Source organism: Grammomys surdaster, unplaced genomic scaffold (assembly GCF_004785775.1).
Source record: "Grammomys surdaster isolate TR1022 unplaced genomic scaffold, NIH_TR_1.0 202, whole genome shotgun sequence".
Classification (NCBI taxonomy): domain Eukaryota; kingdom Metazoa; phylum Chordata; class Mammalia; order Rodentia; family Muridae; genus Grammomys; species Grammomys surdaster.
In genome coordinates this window covers 8,001-25,605 of record NW_021604647.1, presented here as the reverse complement: position 1 = coordinate 25,605, position 17,605 = coordinate 8,001, and the positions used below count along the sequence as shown (strand labels likewise).

The following is a 17,605-nucleotide window of genomic DNA, read 5'->3' as shown; positions in this document are numbered from 1 at the left end:
TGTGCTCTAGGCGGCTGTGTCTCGGACTAAGTAGTGAGAGTAAACATGAAGGGTCTCTGTGAGGAAGTTAAGAAGAATGAAGATCAAGAGGGAGAAACTGCAGCCACTGGGCCTCAGGCAGAGACCCTGGAGGCCAAGAAGCCCTGGACTGCAGATTCACACTCTGCTCTGGAAACAGAAGGTGCCTCATCCTCCGCATGGGGTCCTGGTTGGACTCCTCACTTGAGGATCCGCCTGTAAAAGTGGTGAGAGGGTGGCTGGAATGGAACCCACCCTTCTGTGGGGTCGCATTCCCCAGTGGGATGATACCCCTGATATCCCTCAAGTTCTTGCCCTCCTGGAGGAATGAGGAAGCCCAACATTTAGAACTGTCTTCTAGAAAACCTGTAAATGAAACACCCTGGCAGGCAGTTGTGTCTCAAACTGGAAGAATTCATGGCTGGGTGTTACAACCTATAGGAAGAACTTTGCTAATGGTTATATTGAATTTAGAATTGTTTCCAGCCCCTGCTCCCAAGATGTTTATATAGACATGGCCTGCGGGCTGAGAATATAGCTCAGTCTGTAGAGTGCTTAGCTTGGTTGAAGCCTTGAGTTCAAGGCTATCCTTAACTAGCAAGCTGGAGCCTGACTTCGGTGGTGGTGGTGATGGTGTGTGGGGTGGGGTGATCTGTGATACCTGGACACAGTTGGGTGAGGCCAGCAAACATCTCAGCATTAGGTAAATGCTCCCTGACTAGCTTGGTGGCTTTGAGAAAAGCCTTATTTTATTTTTAGCCTGGAGGTCCTCATCTGGAATACGCGCACAGTAGCCAGTGCAGGAAGAAATGGCAAGGGCAGGAAAGGGTCAAGGCTATGCCAGTGATTAAAGGGTCAAGGCTATGCCAGTGATTAGTTCCTTCTTTGTCTCCCATCTACTGCTAGGCACTCATGGACTTGGAGAACCAGGCATGGCTACCCTCTATCTGGAGTCTTGCCAGGCCAACAGTGTTGTGCCTGTTTCTCGTCTTCTGCGCCAAGGGAGTGCCTCCAAATTGAACCTTCGGCACCGTGGCCTGGGGCCCCAGGTATCTGTTGAGGGACACTGGAACCACACTTGGCAGGAAGGATGTAGGAGATAGTGGCCATCTTGTCCTTGATTCTGTCTCAGACACTCATCCCCCAAGCCTGTGAGACAGGGTGGAGGCTGTGACAGAGGTGAGGGGGGACTGTAGGAAGGCTACAGGAAGTGACATCAGGTGGCACTTAGAGGGAGAAGCTCATGTTCCCTGGAGGAGGTGGGAGCTCTGGGGACTTAAACTGAAATTATGACCAGCTGTATCTCAGCTCAGGGAAGGACCAGGCCCCTCAGGCCGCTGTGTTTCTCTGCCTCTTGTGCCTCTCTGCTCTGTTCCAGGGGGCCCGGGCTTTGGCTTCCGTGTTGACCTCTAATCTGTACATCAAGCGTCTGGATCTTCGGGACAATGGGCTCTGTGCTGCTGGAGCAGAGGCTTTGGCTGATGTCCTGCGTAAGAACAGCATTATCTCTGGTGAGTAGTGCTGGATTTCTGAGTCTGAGAAGCAGGCAAGCTTGGGGTCCCTCTTTCCTGGGGGAAGTGGCTCCCTCTCCAGGCCTTCCTTCTTGGGGTGTTGCTAGGAGATGAGGATGGTCCTCATCACAGAAGGGGAAGAAGTGTGGACTGAGTCTGCCTTGCCGGGCAGTTAGCCAATGGCGAACTGCTCTTTGAACTGACCCCTTCCCTTGCTTTCACTGTCCTCTCCCTCCACGAGGGTGAGCACCCTTCCCTCCATGCATGTGGTAGACTCCCAGTGCCTGAGTGCAGAGCGGGAGAGCACAAGGAAGGAGGAGCTGCATGAGGGAGAACTGGAAGGGCAAGGTGGGGGCTGGGTGAGGCTGCTTCCAGCTCTACCAGTGAAGCATACGCTGACCCAGGAAGGCAGCGTAATCGCTGAGCCTGTTTTCAGCTTGTAAAGTGATCAGGGAAGCACTACTTTGCTCTCTGGGCTGTGGCAGGCATCAAAGGAAACGATGGAAGTGGACCCCAGTGGACATCTGAGCTTACACCGCCAGTCCCTAGCAATAGGACAGACAGGAGGTTATGCTGTTACATCCACCATCACAGAGCAGCTAACCTGCTACCACAGCATTCTTCACAGACAGTCATGGGATGTGGAGACCATAGACCCAAGATGACCCAGCCAATGGGTGGCAAAGCTGTCACCATGCTGCCCCCCAGATAAATCAGATTGCAAAGGCCCTCCTTTCCCTCAGGCTTGGAGGTTTGTGAGAAGTAGGGAAGTACAATAGGGTGGGGCCTGGCTGTGGGTCCCACTGACCAGGCAGTGCTGCTGCCCTCAGATGTGGACCTGTCAGAGAATCAGTTTGGAGCTGCAGGGCTCCAAGCGATCTGCACTGCCCTTGCCTTAAACCCAACTGTTCAGAAGATCCAGCTGCAAGGGAACAGGCTGGAGGAACAGGCAGCCCAGCACCTCGCTGCTCTTCTGCTGTGTCACACGGGACTGAAATCTCTAGACCTCAGCTATAATCAGCTCAATGACCTGGCAGGTAACAAGGACTGGGCAGTCATGGGTCATGAGTACTTATTGCCCCCTGGTGGCAGGGGAGGGGAATGGACAGGACTGCGCCTAGCTTCTGCCTGAGAATATCTATGTGCTGGCTTCTGCTCACCATATCTCCATTGGCTGTTCTTCCACTCCAGCCATAGAATTCAATTAATACCAGGCATATCTCACTGCCCTCAGCTGTGGGGATCTATCTATGAACAAAACAAAGTTCCTGACTTTATACACTAACAAGACCATTCTCAATAATTAGTGACCTTCCTAAAGAAACAATGTATGATTCTAGAAAAGAATGGACCCACCTGCTATGGAGGGGGAGATGTTTAAACAGAAATCTGTGCCTTGGGTAGAAAGGAGTCAGCCATGGCAAGATCATGAAGGTGATGAACAGATCATGCAGGTCTGTTTCCTAGATTGGTAGACACCACTGTGGTTGGGCTGATGATCTAGGGGAGAGTGACCAGGCAATGCTTTGCAAAGGAAGCAGAAATCATATGTCTACAGATTATGGCAGAAGATATGGAGATTTCATCCCAAGTGCTTTTGCAAAAGGGCTTGTAGTAGATCTCAGTGGTAAGGTACCTGTCCTGTGTGTGTGAGATCTCGTGTTCAGTCACTAGCACTGGGTGGTAAGGAGCTAAGTGCTAGGAAAGACATGGGAAGGCTACCTTGACCCAGTCATTGTCTCCCCAGCACCTCTGCATGGGCTGGATGCTTTGCTAGGAATATAAATATCCACCTATGTCACGCATGTCTAAACGTGCCAATCAGCCATATAATCCAGAGCTAGGCATACCTGTAAGCTCAACTACATGGAAGGTCAGTTGAGCCTAGAGACTTGGGGCAGTCTGGTAACATAAAAGGGTCACTTGGGTCATGGATCAGATGAAGCAAATTCTTCTTTTTACGTGTGTGTGTGTGTGTGTGTGTGTGTGTGTGTATGTGTGACATATGTGTGGGTACCTGTGGAGGCTAGGACATACCATCCTATGCACTAGGAGTAGCAGATGGCCATGAGCCAGCGAATGTGGGTGCTGGGAACTGAACTCAGGTTCTCTCGAGGAGCAGCTGGTGCTCATAGCTTCTCAGACACTTCTTCAGCATCTGGAAAGAATTCTTAGATGCCCAATGTATCTGCACTGCAATGGACATGCCAGGAAAACTGTCTAAGCAGGAGTTTTGGAATTTCTGGTCTGTCCCAAACTGGTTAGACAATCATGTGGAGCAGTGCTAACCCTGGCTCTGGAGTTTACCTGCTAAAGCCAATTGTCTTATAAGAAAGTCAATGTGGGAAGTCCGTGGAAGTAAAGAAGCAGCTCATGTCAGTTCTGACTAACAGTGGCTATGTCTCTGGGACTTGAGAACTAAGCAGCCAGCTTGCTGCTACTGTAATGAATGTTGCAGGCAACCATCTTATAAAGGAAAATAATGCATTTGGGCCTCATAGTTTTGGAGAATTCTGTTTTTGATGGTTTGGCCTGTGGCTGAGCCAACATTAGAGAAGAGACACTCAGCTGGCGAAAGGGAAGAGACTGGGGTCACATGATCTCTTGAGGGGACCCCAGTGCCCTAAGACCTTTAGATATTTTCATCTGCTGCATCCCAACATTGAGGACCAAGCTTTTTCGAAAAGACTTTATTTTGTTTCATGTGTATGAGTGTTTGCCTGCACATATGTCTGTGTACTACATGTGTCAGTTCCCACAGAGGCCAGAAGAGGGCACCACATCCACTGAAACTGAAGTTACATTCCGCTGTCAGCTGCTAGCAGACATATGGGTGCTGGGCATCAAGCCTGGATCCTCTGCAGGAGCAGCTACCTGGGCAGCCCAGGGAGCATGAGTCATCTCTGCAACTGCAGGGAGCAAGGCTTTACAGCGCTGGAGGGCCTTTCGGGTGGCTTATTACATAAGTTACAAACTAGAGCAGGCAAGTGGCACAGAGGCGGTGGGAATAGAGGGATAGAATCTGAAGTCCTATAACACTACACAGGGGAGGACAGGTAGGCTCCATCTACTTTGTTTCTCCAAGTGGGGATCTGAGGTAGTAATCTGAGCAGTGAAGGGGTTTAAGCCTCAATCACCCACGACCTGTGCCAGTGGAGAGCCTACCTCAGGTGTGGGCCTCACAGGATGCTTGATGGGTGGGTCACAGAGGTAAAGTGCTGCCATTACAGACCAGTAGAAAAAAAAGGGACTAGAGGACACCTGCTATCCTCTCCCAGCTTTAACAGTGCCCAGGCAAGGTGTGTGCTCCGGTGTCTGAGAACCTAGAGGTGTCGGTTGCTGTACTAATACGTCTGCTGCTGTTTGTGCTGCCAAGCAGGTGGCTGGAAGCACTCTGTCTACACACACACACACACACACACAAACACACAGAGAGAGAGAGAGAGAGAGAGAGAGAGAGAGAGAGAGAGATGCATGTGCACACATATGCACACACATACAGATGCACATGTATGCACACACACATTCACATCCGCACACACATGCACATGCTCACAGAGATGCACACACATGCACGCGCACACACACACAGAGACATGCATGTGCACACATATACACACATACAGATGCACATGTATGCACACACACATGCACATCCGCACACACATGCACATGCTCACAGAGATGTACACACATGCGCGCGCGCACACACACAGAGACATGCATGTGCACACATATGCACACACATACAGATGCACATGCATGCACACACACATGTGCACACGCACACAGACAAACATCTTTCCTTAGTTTGATCTAGTTCAATTTGGTTTGGTTTTCAAGACAAGTTCTCACTATGCTGCCCAGGATAGCTTGGAATTCACTATGGCATTCAGGTTGGCTATTCTCTTTGAACTAAGGATCCTTCTGCCTCAGCCTTCTGTATGCTTGGATAACAGGAGTGGACCGCCATACCTCGCCCTTCTGAGCACTTCAAACCAGCTTTTCTTCTCTAGCAGCCAAGATAATTAGAAGAGGCCAAATTTTATTCCCAAGGGACTCTACTCTGGCTACAGAGATCAACCAGGCAGACTGAATTCAGAGTTGGGGAGGCCTTAGGGGTCACAAAGCTACATTAGTATGGGAAGGTGGAGCAACAGTAAACATGGCTTCTGAGGGTGCCACCCAGCTGGGACAAAGTCTATAAACCCAGGTTATGAGGCTGAGACATGGCTGGCCAGGTGGATAACAGGGTACCAACATGGAAGACCAGAGTGGGTCGTGGATGGAGCTGCGGCTGTGGAGAACTGGCAGCAAGTCACACCCACCAGCGCTAACTGGATAGAAAGCTGGCTGAGGGTCCCCTGCCCAAGATAAGTGCTAGGAGTCTGCCATGGCTCCACCCACTTCCTGTAACAGCTCCTGACTGGGAGGGCTGTCGCTGCTGGTGCTCACTAGCCAATAGGAATCTTGCTGGGGTGCTCAGCCAGTTGGGGGCGGGGACTTATAGCCTGCCCTCAACCACACGGAGTGCCACACCTGAGCTCTTGGCTTAGCATCGAGGACTCCCTCAAGCGTCCCTTCCTGTCTCGGTGCACCTGCTTACTCCTGCCTCTCCCTAGCTCCAGCATCGGCACAGCTGCTTTTCTCTCTCCACCATGTGTGGATACATGTGGATCTCTTGATTCTAAGTTACCTGTTCTATCCTTACTTCCAGACCCCACTAACTGGACCACTGCATCACTACCCTTTTTTGTTTGTAGATTAGAATAGCTGGAATCTAGTTTAAATTCATATCTTCCCAATCACACGCGGATGGTGGTGGGCTTGCTTTCTTGCTTGTTTGCTTTTTTGTTTGTTTGTTGCTATAAAATCTCTTGGTGCTCCTCAGGAGAGACACTTGGACCTGCCGTGGCAGAAAACACAGGACTCACAGAGCTTAACCTGAGTTGGAATCACCTTCGAGGCCTGGGAGCCATTGCGTTTGCCAGAGGCCTGGAGGTATGAGACACTTGCCCAGTGAGGCCTGCCTGTCCTTTGGGAAGTTTCCTCTGAGCCAGTTCTTGATGTTATAACTCTGGAAATGAACCTTACCCCTTTCAGCACGACTTACATGTGCATCTTTGATGACCTGTTTTCCTGTCCCCATTTAATACACTGCACTGACTCGCATGCCATTTCCTAAGGGGTTCACAGATAAATGTCAGCTGCCTCCTCCTGAAATCACATTCATCTGTAGGGGACATCCGTGCCATCTGGTGACATCACTGTTCGCACATGCCAGTGCTTTTCTACATCTCTCTCATTGCCTCCCTACAAGTTTACAGACCTTGGAAATGTTTTGATCAAACCCTGACAGGGTTTCATGAGGCATCTTCATTGTCCCCAGTGACAAGGGCCTTAGGAAATGACAGCCGCTACCTTCCCCTCTTACAGGGCCTGACTGCTGGGGTTCCTGCCCCAGAAGGTGGCAGGTCAGAACACTTACTCTTGACCTCATCACAGGCTCCATATAGCACCCGGCCACCAAGTCAATGGGCCCATGCTGCCGCTGTGCCCCAGGATGCCTGCCCTGGGCATTTTTCCATAGGTGAGGATCTGATCTCTGCATCTCATCTCAGAGAAGTATGCACAGCCGACCCGTCATCTTCTGCTGATCTTCAAGTTGTTTGGCCTGAGAGTTCTTCGTGTTTCAGGACTTCTGCTCTGTGTCCTTAGTCATTGCTCAGACTCTCTCGGGCTCTGACGCTGTGGCCCTGGCCCTGTTGCTTTCTGCTCATGTCTTTGCTCTTTGTGTTCTAGGCAAATATATTCTTGAAGGTCCTAGACATCTCTCATAACGGCTTTGGAGACTCTGGTGCCTGTGCGATAGGTGAGGCCCTCAAGGCCAACAATGTGTTAGAAGAACTAAATATGAGGTGAGGAACAAGGGTTGTTGCTGTGCGCGTGCGCATGCGCATTGGAGTCGTGCCCCCCCCTCCCCCCCTTAGGCTACATGCAGTGATCTGACTGCTGTCCACAATGCATCGTATGGCCTGAACCTCAATCCTACAGCACTCAGTTCTGTCCTTCTCTCTCAAGATTGTTGCTTGGGGGCTTTGGATGCAGTTCAGCTGCCTGAGTCTTCTAGGACTAGTATCTTACTCCTGGTTTCATTTCTGTTGGTGTGGTGAAACACTGATCTTCTTAGAAAGAGCTTTAGAGAACCAGTTTAATCAGCTTACAACACGGGTTATGGTTGGCATTTCAGAGAATCTCATCACAAGCACAGTCAAGGGCAGGGCTGTCTCCACAGCAGGGCTGCTCCATCTGCTGCTCACCGCTGTCTCCACAGCTTTCTCCCGTTGGACAGTTCATTTGCTGCGCTGCCCACATTCAGGGTTAGTTTTTTCCTACATTAACCATCAAGACAACCTCAAAGGCGAGCGGCAGGCCAGGCCAATCGAGATGACTCCTCCCAGGCAACCCGATTGTGACAAACTGATAATAAAAACTGACTGGTACAATCAATCCATCATTTAACTTGACACGCAAACACTTTAAGCTATCATTTTCCATCCTTGGTCCCCAAGGCCTCATATTTACTTTGCAATGTAAAATGTAGTCTTTAAAAATTCTAATATTCCAGCCAGGCGGTGGTGGCGCACGCCTTTGATCTCAGCACTTGGGAGGCAGAGGCAGCCGGATCTCTGACCTCGAGAGTTCGAGGCTAGCCTGATCTACAGCGTGAGTTCCAGGACAGCCAGGGCTACACAGAGAAACCCTGTCTCAGAAAAAAAAAAACAAAAAAACAAAAGAAAAAATTCTAATACTCCAGGAGCTGGCGAGATGGCTATGTGGTTAGGAGGATTTGTTGCTCTTGCAAAGGGCCCAGAAGCTGTATGGTAGCTCACAATAATCCATAACTCTAGTTCCAGGGGATCTGAAGCTCTCTTCTGATCTGAGCAACAGGTAGACATATGGTGCGTGCAAAATGCTCAGGTACATAATTTTTTAAAATCTCAACACTTTAAACATCCAAGATCTCTTTAAAAGTTCAAAGTCTCCTTAAAAGCCTAAGTCTCTTGGGGATGGAGAGATGACTTCGGGTTTTGGAGCATTCCCTGCTTTTTCAGAGGACCCAAGTTGGTTCTCAGCACCCAGATGACTCACATTCCCTGCAATGCCAGCTTCCAGGGACCTTCTGGCTTCTTCTGAGCTCCGCAGGTACTTGCACTCAAACATAATTTAAAAAAATTTTAAAACAATTTAAAAATCCAGAGTCTGTAACTAGATTCCTATAAAATCAAAAGCAAGCTACATACTTAAACAGTCTTATTCCAAGTGGGAAGAACTGGGGAATTAAAAACAACCACGGCTAAGTAAAAGGAAAGTCCAGCGGTGTAAAGGCAATCCTATGGCTATAGCCAGCATCTGAGACTCATAATGTACTAAGCTCCAGAGGGCTTAGACGGCCCTGTCTCTTCAGTTTAACCATCTACAGCACACATCTGTCTTCCTAGGTTGACTCCACACAATACTTGCATCTCTCCTTGGTGGACATCAAAGTCCTGACATTTCAAATATTCCAAGGCTCTGAGCACAAGGTGCAAGGGAGGCTCTGCAGGCCTCCTCAGTCACGCGTCTACCATGACTTCAAAACCAGTACTGCTTGAACTCCACTGCTGACACTGCCGAGTTCTGCCGCTTGAGGTGTAGCCTGGCTGACTTGGATCAGCTTCTGGTGCTAACCCTGAAAGAAAATTTCCCTTTTATCTCTGAAGTACAGAAGGTCTTACCTTAGTCATGCTGTTTTCTAAGCCCTTCAAGAGCCACTTACTAATCTGTGCAAATAGCACTCAGTGGCTTTTCCAGTCTCAAATCCCAGTGTCTTCCTCACATGCAAACCCAGGGAAGTAGAAGCAAGAAAAATCAAAAGTTTAAGGCCATCCTCAGTTTTATAGGGAGTTACAGATTAGCCTGGAATACATAATACTGTCTGAGGTGGGGGTGTAGAGAGCAGGAGTCAGCATGATGTAGGTATGTAGGCCTGGCTCTAGAGACAAAAATTTGGAGGGGGAAGGAGAAGCAGGATCCAGAGTGTGCACTATTGTGGTGATTCATATGTGTGGCCAGCTGGCATAAAACGCATGGGAGTATCTTCTGAGCTCAGAAAGCCTAGGAACAAACCGCCTCCCCACCGCGGGGAGGGCACTCTAAGTGTGCTTGCCACCATGGGACAGCATACACAGCTTTGAGATGTTGACTGGGCATGAGTGGAGAGTTGTGCTCGGAAACCCAGGCTGCTAGAAGCAACAGCAACTCCAGCAGTGGCTCTGAGGCATTGAGCTTGTGAACTGGAAAGTCATAATATGGGCATATTTTCCTTTCCAACATTGTTAATAGGGCTAAATGTGATAGCTTCATACATGCCTGCAGAACACACTGACCCCACGTAGCCCCCCTTATGTATGTATGTATGTATGTATGTATGTATGTATGTATGTATGAATGTATGGATGTATGTGTGTATTTACTTACTTACTTATTTTTACCTTTCTCCTCTTTGTATCCTTCCCAAGCTCTAAGAATTGCTAGAGTATATCTTCCAGGCTGTTGTTGTTACTGTTAGTGTTTGTGTATGAGAGAAAGCTTGTTCTCCGGCATTCTCGGTCTGGCTTATTTCACTTAACACAATGCCCTCCTGTTCCATTCATTTGCTTCAAATGGCACGTGCTTCTTTCTCCTTCATGGCTGAAATAGACTCTGTTAAGTGTACACAGTACATTTGATCCATCCATCCATCCATCCATCCTTCAATGGGCACCTAGGCTGGCTACATGTTTTAACTATGATACATATGTCTCTCTTGTTGCAGAAACAACCGAATCTCCATGTCAGGAGCCCTGAAGTTGGGGTTGGGTCTGCAAGTCAACCAGACGCTGCGGATTCTTATTGTAAGTTCAAGCCTAGTAGGGGAGGCTCCAGTACAGACTGTCCCTGTGTCTCCTCACACAGTGCTTTCGCCCACCAGTCTCTCACTGCAGAGACAGCACATGGGCTCCTGAGTCCAGATGAAGTTCTCTGGGAGGGCCCTCCTGGCTTCTCATGACCCATTCCCCCTCTGGTTCCTCTTTCCTACTCTTTTCTAGCTGTTGTAACAACCCTTTGTGGTTCTTTCTCTGGCTCACAGAAGCTCCACTGTGGGGAAGCCAGGCAGCAGAGCCCCTTAGTTTACTTTCATCTTCTTCCGTGTAACACTCCTGTCCTTGCTAGAACCCAGCATCAGCTCAGGGGATGGGGTTTGGGAGGTTCTGACTGGCCACAGTTCAGACATGTCTTTTGTATCCAGAGGTTTCTTTCTTCAGGTTTGCTGGTGGTGAGAGGGGACCCTAGACACAGTAATTGCAGAGACAGAAGGGAAGGAGCCAGGTGAGGCAAAGCAGGTCTCAGCTGTACCAACATGTGTGCGGCAGGGAACTGAGACATAGGGGAGTACTCCAACATGGGGGGATGGGTGCACCTGACTCTGCATGGTCCTTGGCTTCCCTCTCCTAGCTTCTTCACTCATTAGCAATTTCGCCTCCTGTGACACTGGAACCAAGACCTATTTCTAGCTTGGGTCCACAGTCTCAGCCAATCACCAAGTCATAGTGAATCCCAGAATCCTACATGGATGAACTACCCTCCTTCTTAGAGTAGACCAAGGAGAGAGAGGGCCCAGAGCTCACCCTTCTGTCCTCCACATCTCAGAGAGTTCCCTCCCAGACCCTCCTTCATCATTTCCTTGGGTCCTATAGACATAGTTCACCAGCCCTCCCAATATCTGGTAATTTTTCTCAACCAAAAACGCATCCTGCCATGAACCTTCTTTTTTGTTGTTTTTAGTTTAATTTAGTTTTTTTTTTTAGCATTTACTTATTTTATGTGTATGTGTGTCTGAGGGTATAGATGTAACAGGGTGTCAGATCCTCTGAAACTAGAGTTACAAGTGGGCTGCCCCATGAGGTTTCTGAACCTGGATCCTGTGTCCTAACTGCTGGGCCACCTCTCCAGCACCTTTGTTTTTTTGTGTTTTGTTTGTTTTAATTTTTTAAGATTTATTTATGTATGAGTGTTTTGCTTGCATGTGCGTCTATGTGCCTGTGTCTATGCCTGGTGCCCTTGGGGCAAGAAGAAGGTATCAGATCCCCTGAAACTAGTCTTACAGACAGCTGAAAGCCACTATGTAGATGCTGGGAACTGAAGTCAGGCCCTCTGGAAGAGAAACCAGTATTCTTAGCCACTGAGCCATCTCTCCAGCCCCTAGACTGGCCTCTTAACTTAATTAGTATGGAACTATCCTCCTGCTCCTACCTCCTGAGTGCTGGGACTGTGAATGCTATCATAAAAAGTCTAGTGTTATACTATATGCATCTTCCTTAGATTTCCAAGAATCCTATTCGCTGTGACGGCTGTGTCGGCATCCTTAAGTCTGTCCGGAACAACAGATGGTCTGCCCTACAACTACTGGATGTGTCTGTAAGAGCTTCTGTTAGCGTCATTAGGGAGCTGCCAGAGGCTCTGTGAGCTACTGACATGCCCGGGAGGAGGGAGGAGGGAGGAGGGAGGAGGGGGGGGGGGGGGGGGGAGGGAGGAGGGAGGAGGGAAGAGTCGGTTACAGTGTTCTGCCCAGATGCACTGTCTGATATACTTGGCATTCCAACTCCAGCATGTGTGTCAGAAAGCCACTCCAACTCTGTGCCATTGTATGTTGGAAATATATAATATAAATTTTATTTTACAGGGGGTTACAAATAAGAGATTGCCTTGAGTCTCTGAAAGACTTCAGATTTTGAAGGAGTGTTTTATTTTATTTTATTTTATTTTATTTTATTTTATTTTATTTTATTTTATTTTATTTTATTTTGAGATGGAATCTCTCTATGTATCCCTGGCTGTCCTGGAAGTCACTATGTATACCAGGCTAGTCTTGTATACTTTTTTGTATACTCATATAGATCTGCCTGCCTCTGTCTCCAAGTTCTGGGATTAAAGGCAGACTACCACATCTGACTTTTAATCAGTCTTGAGACTAAAAGATTGTGGGAACTTTTGAAGTTGGGCTAAATGCATTTTGTGTCATAATATGGCCAACAGCCTGTGGGAGCCAGGGAGTGGAACGTGATGAGTTTGAATGAGAGTGGAACTGTTTGGGAAGAATCAGGAGGTGTGGCTGAGGTGTGCCACTGGGGCTGGGCTTTGAGATTTCAAAAACTCACTATTCTCAGTTAGCGTGTTCCCTCTCCCTCTCCCTTCCCCTCCCCCTTCCCCCTCCCTCCCCCTCCTCTCCCCCCCTCTCCTTCTCCCTGCCCCTCCTCTTCCCACCCAATGCTTGTGGTGCTCAGCACCACCCGTGGCTGCCTGCTGCTATGATTTCCACCTGATGGTCATGGACTCTAAGCCTCCGGAAATGTGGGGTCCAATGGAATGTTTTCTTTATAAGTTGCCTTGGTCATGGTGCTGCTTCACAGTCATGGAGAAGTAACTAAGACACCAAGATCCTCTAGAAAAGCTCACAAAAGGGTACATGCCAAGGCCACACTGCAAGTGACATTATGATGACATGCAACCTTTAAGATTAAAACTCTCTGTTACTGCACGTGTGAGAGAGCAGTCCCTGATACCTGGACTTCTGGTATAGTAGAGACATCCTAACTATAGCTGTAAGGGTGTTCAAGCATAAAGGGCATTTTGACTGGCAGGAGGCACAGCTATCAAGGTAGAGTTTTCCCCTGGGTCCTCATACTTAACTCTTTGCCTGCTGTCAATCTGACTAACCTAGATTTTAACTTCGGCTTTGAGGGATCTAGTCAAAGTTTTATCATTATGTGAAGTGAGACCAATGCCCACCTTCTCTTACCATGAACATGAGATAACGCTGCACGTGGTGAGGTGCGCCTTTAAATCCTACCTACTGAATGAGGCAGGGGATTGCTCCAGAGAAGTCTTGGCAACATAGTAACATCCTATATCCATTAGCAATTATATAATTTTTTAGGTTTATCTGCTTTTATTATGAATATTTTTCCTGCATGTATGTATGTATGTATGTATGTATGTATGTATGTATGTTCACTGTCTGCATGCCTGATGCCCAGAAGCCAGAAGAGGGCACTAGATCTTCTAGAACTGGAGTTACCAACTCTTATAAACCGCCATGTGGTGCTGAGAATCAAATTTAGGTCCTCTGAGAAAGCAGCAAGCACTCTAACCTGCTCAGCCATCCCCAGTCTTCCCTCATTTTATATTTTAAAAGATTTTGAGCCTTGTCTCAAGAAACATATAAACAAAACCACTTAAAATTTGAAATATGGGACAATATGATAAAACTGTAGAAAGGCTTACTGAGAGCTGGAGAGAGTGGCTCAGCAGATAAGAGCACTTGTTGGTCTTCCAGAAGATCCAAGTTCAATTCCTAACACACGGTGGTTCACAACCATCCATAACTCCAACCCCAGGGGGTCCAATGCCCTCTTCCAGACATGGATGTGGTTAACAGACATACATGCAATGAAACAACTCATATACACATAATAAAATAAGAAAGAGGAATGTGCTTATATGAGACTCCATCACCACTGGTCTCTTCAGCCTGTTAGTTTAATTTTTTATGGTTCAGTTCTAGCACTTGGAGGCAGGTGTAGAACTGCACAGTTAAGAATAAGTTCAAGGCTATCACCAGCTACATTTCGAGGTTAAGGCCAGGCTACACTACTCAAGACCTTGTCTCAAAACACAAGCAAACAACAAAGATGAATTGAAAGCTACACATAGATTAAATATAGTTATCAAATAGCATACCCTCATGTAAGAAAGCCAGAGAAAGAAACTGAATGCGCCTGTCTTAATTACAAAACACCACAACCAAGGCAACTTATAAAAGGCAAATATTTAATTTTGGGCTTAGGGTCTCAAAGAGTGAGAGAGAGAGTGATGGCATCACGGCAGGGAGCATGCCAGCATGTAGGCAGGCATGACGTTGGAGCAGTTGCTGCGAGCTCACATCCTGTCCACAAGTATGAGGCAGGGGAGCTAACTGGTTATGGTGTGGGATTTTGAAAACCCAAGTCCCCATCCCCTAGTGACACACCTCTTCCAAAAAATAGATCTCCTAATCCTTTCCCAAACAATTCAACCAACTGAAGATCAAATATGCAACTATATGAACTCTTCTATCCTAATAGTTGGGGGAGGGAGGTCATGAGATTGTCATCCACAAGAGAGAAAATACCTGAAATAGCTTCTCTGAGACGTGGGAATGCAAATGAGAAGAATCAAATCCTCAGAAAGGCTAGTAACCATGTCCCAATGTTCTCTTAGGACATCCAAGTAAGCAGAGAGTGTGATGACCTCGCCAACTCCATGAAAGAAATTCTTCCAGGACTCTGTATAAAGCGTTAACACTTCCAGAAGAAAAGACTGGCCACAAGCCTCTACCCCATCCCAGCCAGCATCTACACCAAGTGACTCTGGTCTTGTCTCTGAGACTCTAACATCCACATTGCTGCCCATTCAATACACAACATGTGTATCTTCCTTTCTGCTCTCTGGCATCTTCCATAATCTGGCTTCATTTGCTGTGGTTCATTCATTCAACCAAAATATCTGCCCATGAACAACACTGAACACAAGGTCCATGATATCCGTGTCACCCAGATGCTCACATTCTGGTGACTCTGTTCAACGAAACATAAAAGAAATATGCAAGTGGAATTCCCAAGCTCTTCTTGCAAGAAGATAAATGCTTACAACCCATTGGAAGGCAACTGATCATTACATTCCGAATTATAAAGTCACCCATGTGTTTCTTTTTTGTTGTTGTTTTTGTTTTTTCTCGAGACAGGGTTTCGCTGTGTAGTCCTGGCTGGCCTCGAACTCAGAAATCCACCTGCCTCTGCCTCCCAAGTGCTGGGATTAAAGGTGTGCGCCACCACCGCCAGCCCACCCATGTGTTTCAATCTAGTCAACTGACTAATTTGCTCTACAGAAACAACCAGAGCTGCATCAAAAAACTACTGCTAACTGGCAAGGGTGTATGACTCAGTAGTTTTTGCCTGGCATACAGGAAACCCTTGGCTGACTCTATACTGTCATATAAAGAGGCATGTGATGTAGCTTGTAATTCTAGCACACCAGAAGTGTAGGCAGGAGGAACAGACGTTCAAGGCCCCTATAACAAAGTTGAATTTGAGGCCAGCCTGGGCTACATAAGACCCTGTCTCCAAATAAATAAATACACACACACTCACAGACAGACAGACAGACAGACAGATAGAGAGTGAGTGTTAGTGGCACATGCCTGTGATTCTGGCTCTCTGGAGATTGAGTCAGAAGCATGGTGACTTAAGACCAGACAGGGGTACATAGCATGATCCTGGTTAAAAGAAATCTAGCCACACACTTTGTCCTCAGATGTCTATATCACCAATTTTCCAATCCAGATATCTTTCTCATCAATTTTCCAATCATGCTCTTTCCAAGTCCCTGACCATTCAGCCAGTCTATTAGCTACAGCCCATGAGTCAGTAAACAATCGTGTACCTGGCCACTTCTCCTTATAAACAAAACAAGTGGCCAAGTGTACTGCCCAAAATTCTGTTTACTGTGAAGATTTCTCTTTTCCAGTGTCTCTCAGAATTGTCCCAGAAAGGGGTTGAAATGCTATAGCTCTTCACCTCTGGGTGGTACCTGCCTAAACATTCCTCAGTTATCTGATCATATGCACTCCTCATGAGGCTACAGGTAACCGCTTGAGAGCAGACAGCATTGTAACAGGAACAGAAACCATAGGCATTTAGGCAACTTCTACATGTAACTTGATTGTGCCCTCAAGACCTGCTTGGGCCTGATCTCTCTCTCTCTCTCTCTCTCTATATATATATATATATATATATATATATATATATATATATATATATTAATGTGTGTGTGTGTGTGTCACCTTCAGTTGATAATGAGTTGCTGCTGTGCATGTCCTATTTTTATGGTTTGGTTGGTCAGCTAATACCCAGTTCATAATGGGAACTTCATGACCAGAAGTCCAAAGTAATTGCTACCTTCTGCTTACTTGGTAAGCAGTGTACTATTGCCAATATAGTGAACCACTGTGATATTTTATGGAAGAAACACATGACCCAGAACCCTTCAAATAAAGTTATGGCACAGAGCTGGAGAGTAATATAGCCTTGAAGTAAAACTATAAAGATATACTGATAGCTTTGCCAACTGAAAGCAAATTGCTTTTGGTAGTCCTTAAGGACAGGCACCAAGAAAAAGGCATTTGTTAGATCAATAGCTGCATACCATGTACCAGGAGATGTGTTAATCTGCTTAAGTAAAGACAGCACATCTGGTACAGCAGCCACAGTCAAAGTCACTGCCTGATTGAGTTTGCAATTCTCAACTGTCATTTTCCATGATCTGTCTTCTGCACTGGACGTATAGAAGAGTTACAGGAAGATATGGTAACATCTTTCAAGTCCTTGAAGGTGGCACAGATTTCTGTAATTCCTCCCAGTATATGATGTTGTCTTTGATTCACTGTATTTCCTGGTAGAGGCAACTCCAGTGGCTTCCATTTGGCCTTTCCAACTATAATAGCTTTCACTCCACAGATCAGGGAACTAATGCGACAATAATGCCAACTTCTAAGTCTGTCTATCCCTGTTAAATATTCTGGAACTGGGAAAATAACTACAGAATGAGTTCATGGACTTCAGTCAAAACTCCATTAATAACCTGACCTCCATAAGCCCCAAATACCTGGATGCCATAATGCTTCTTGGGGTCTCCCAGAATTCAGAACCAGTATTCCATAGATTCTGGAAAGTCTGGTTGTTCCCTTTCCCCCAGTGTAGAGTCACCTTTGTTTAAAAAAGGCCATAGGTCCCTCTGGGGAAGGGCTGGGGAAAGCAGTTTTTAACTGTGCAAGGTTCCATGATAAACCTAGACTCTCTACTCACTGGGCCCATATCAATAAACTCAGCCTGATAAAGACATTATTATGCATTCCCACACTTTTTAAAAAATTTATTTATTGCCAGGCAGTGGTGGCG

The 17,605-nt window shown here is 47.0% G+C and overlaps 1 protein-coding gene across 2 annotated transcripts; it reads left to right on the top strand.

Moving 5' to 3' along the window:
- The first annotated feature begins 45 nt into the window (after nt 1–45).
- On the top strand, nt 46–14,951 carry Lrrc74b (leucine rich repeat containing 74B). 2 transcript variants are annotated; one of them, XM_028770475.1, is made up of 9 exons: nt 46–181; nt 925–1,067; nt 1,397–1,529; nt 2,360–2,566; nt 6,421–6,530; nt 7,332–7,447; nt 10,387–10,465; nt 11,934–12,029; nt 14,871–14,951. In XM_028770475.1, the coding sequence occupies exons 1-9, from the start codon at nt 46–48 to the stop codon at nt 14,949–14,951; spliced, it is 1,101 nt and encodes a 366-aa protein (XP_028626308.1). The 2 variants fall into 2 exon arrangements, with proteins under 2 accessions (XP_028626308.1, XP_028626309.1); XM_028770476.1 differs by lacking the exon at nt 11,934–12,029.
- The last annotated feature ends 2,654 nt before the right edge of the window (nt 14,952–17,605 follow it).

What these genes read in the sequence shown, in the direction of transcription:
- Lrrc74b (XM_028770475.1), top strand. Translation starts at nt 46, where the DNA reads ATGAAGGGTCTCTGTGAGGAAGTTAAGAAGAATGAAGATCAAGAGGGA. An exon ending in TTAGAAGAACTAAATATGAG is followed by an intron (nt 7,448 to 10,386) that starts GTGAGGAACAAG and finishes CTCTTGTTGCAG; the next exon opens with AAACAACCGAATCTCCATGT. An exon ending in AGACGCTGCGGATTCTTATT is followed by an intron (nt 10,466 to 11,933) that starts GTAAGTTCAAGC and finishes CATCTTCCTTAG; the next exon opens with ATTTCCAAGAATCCTATTCG.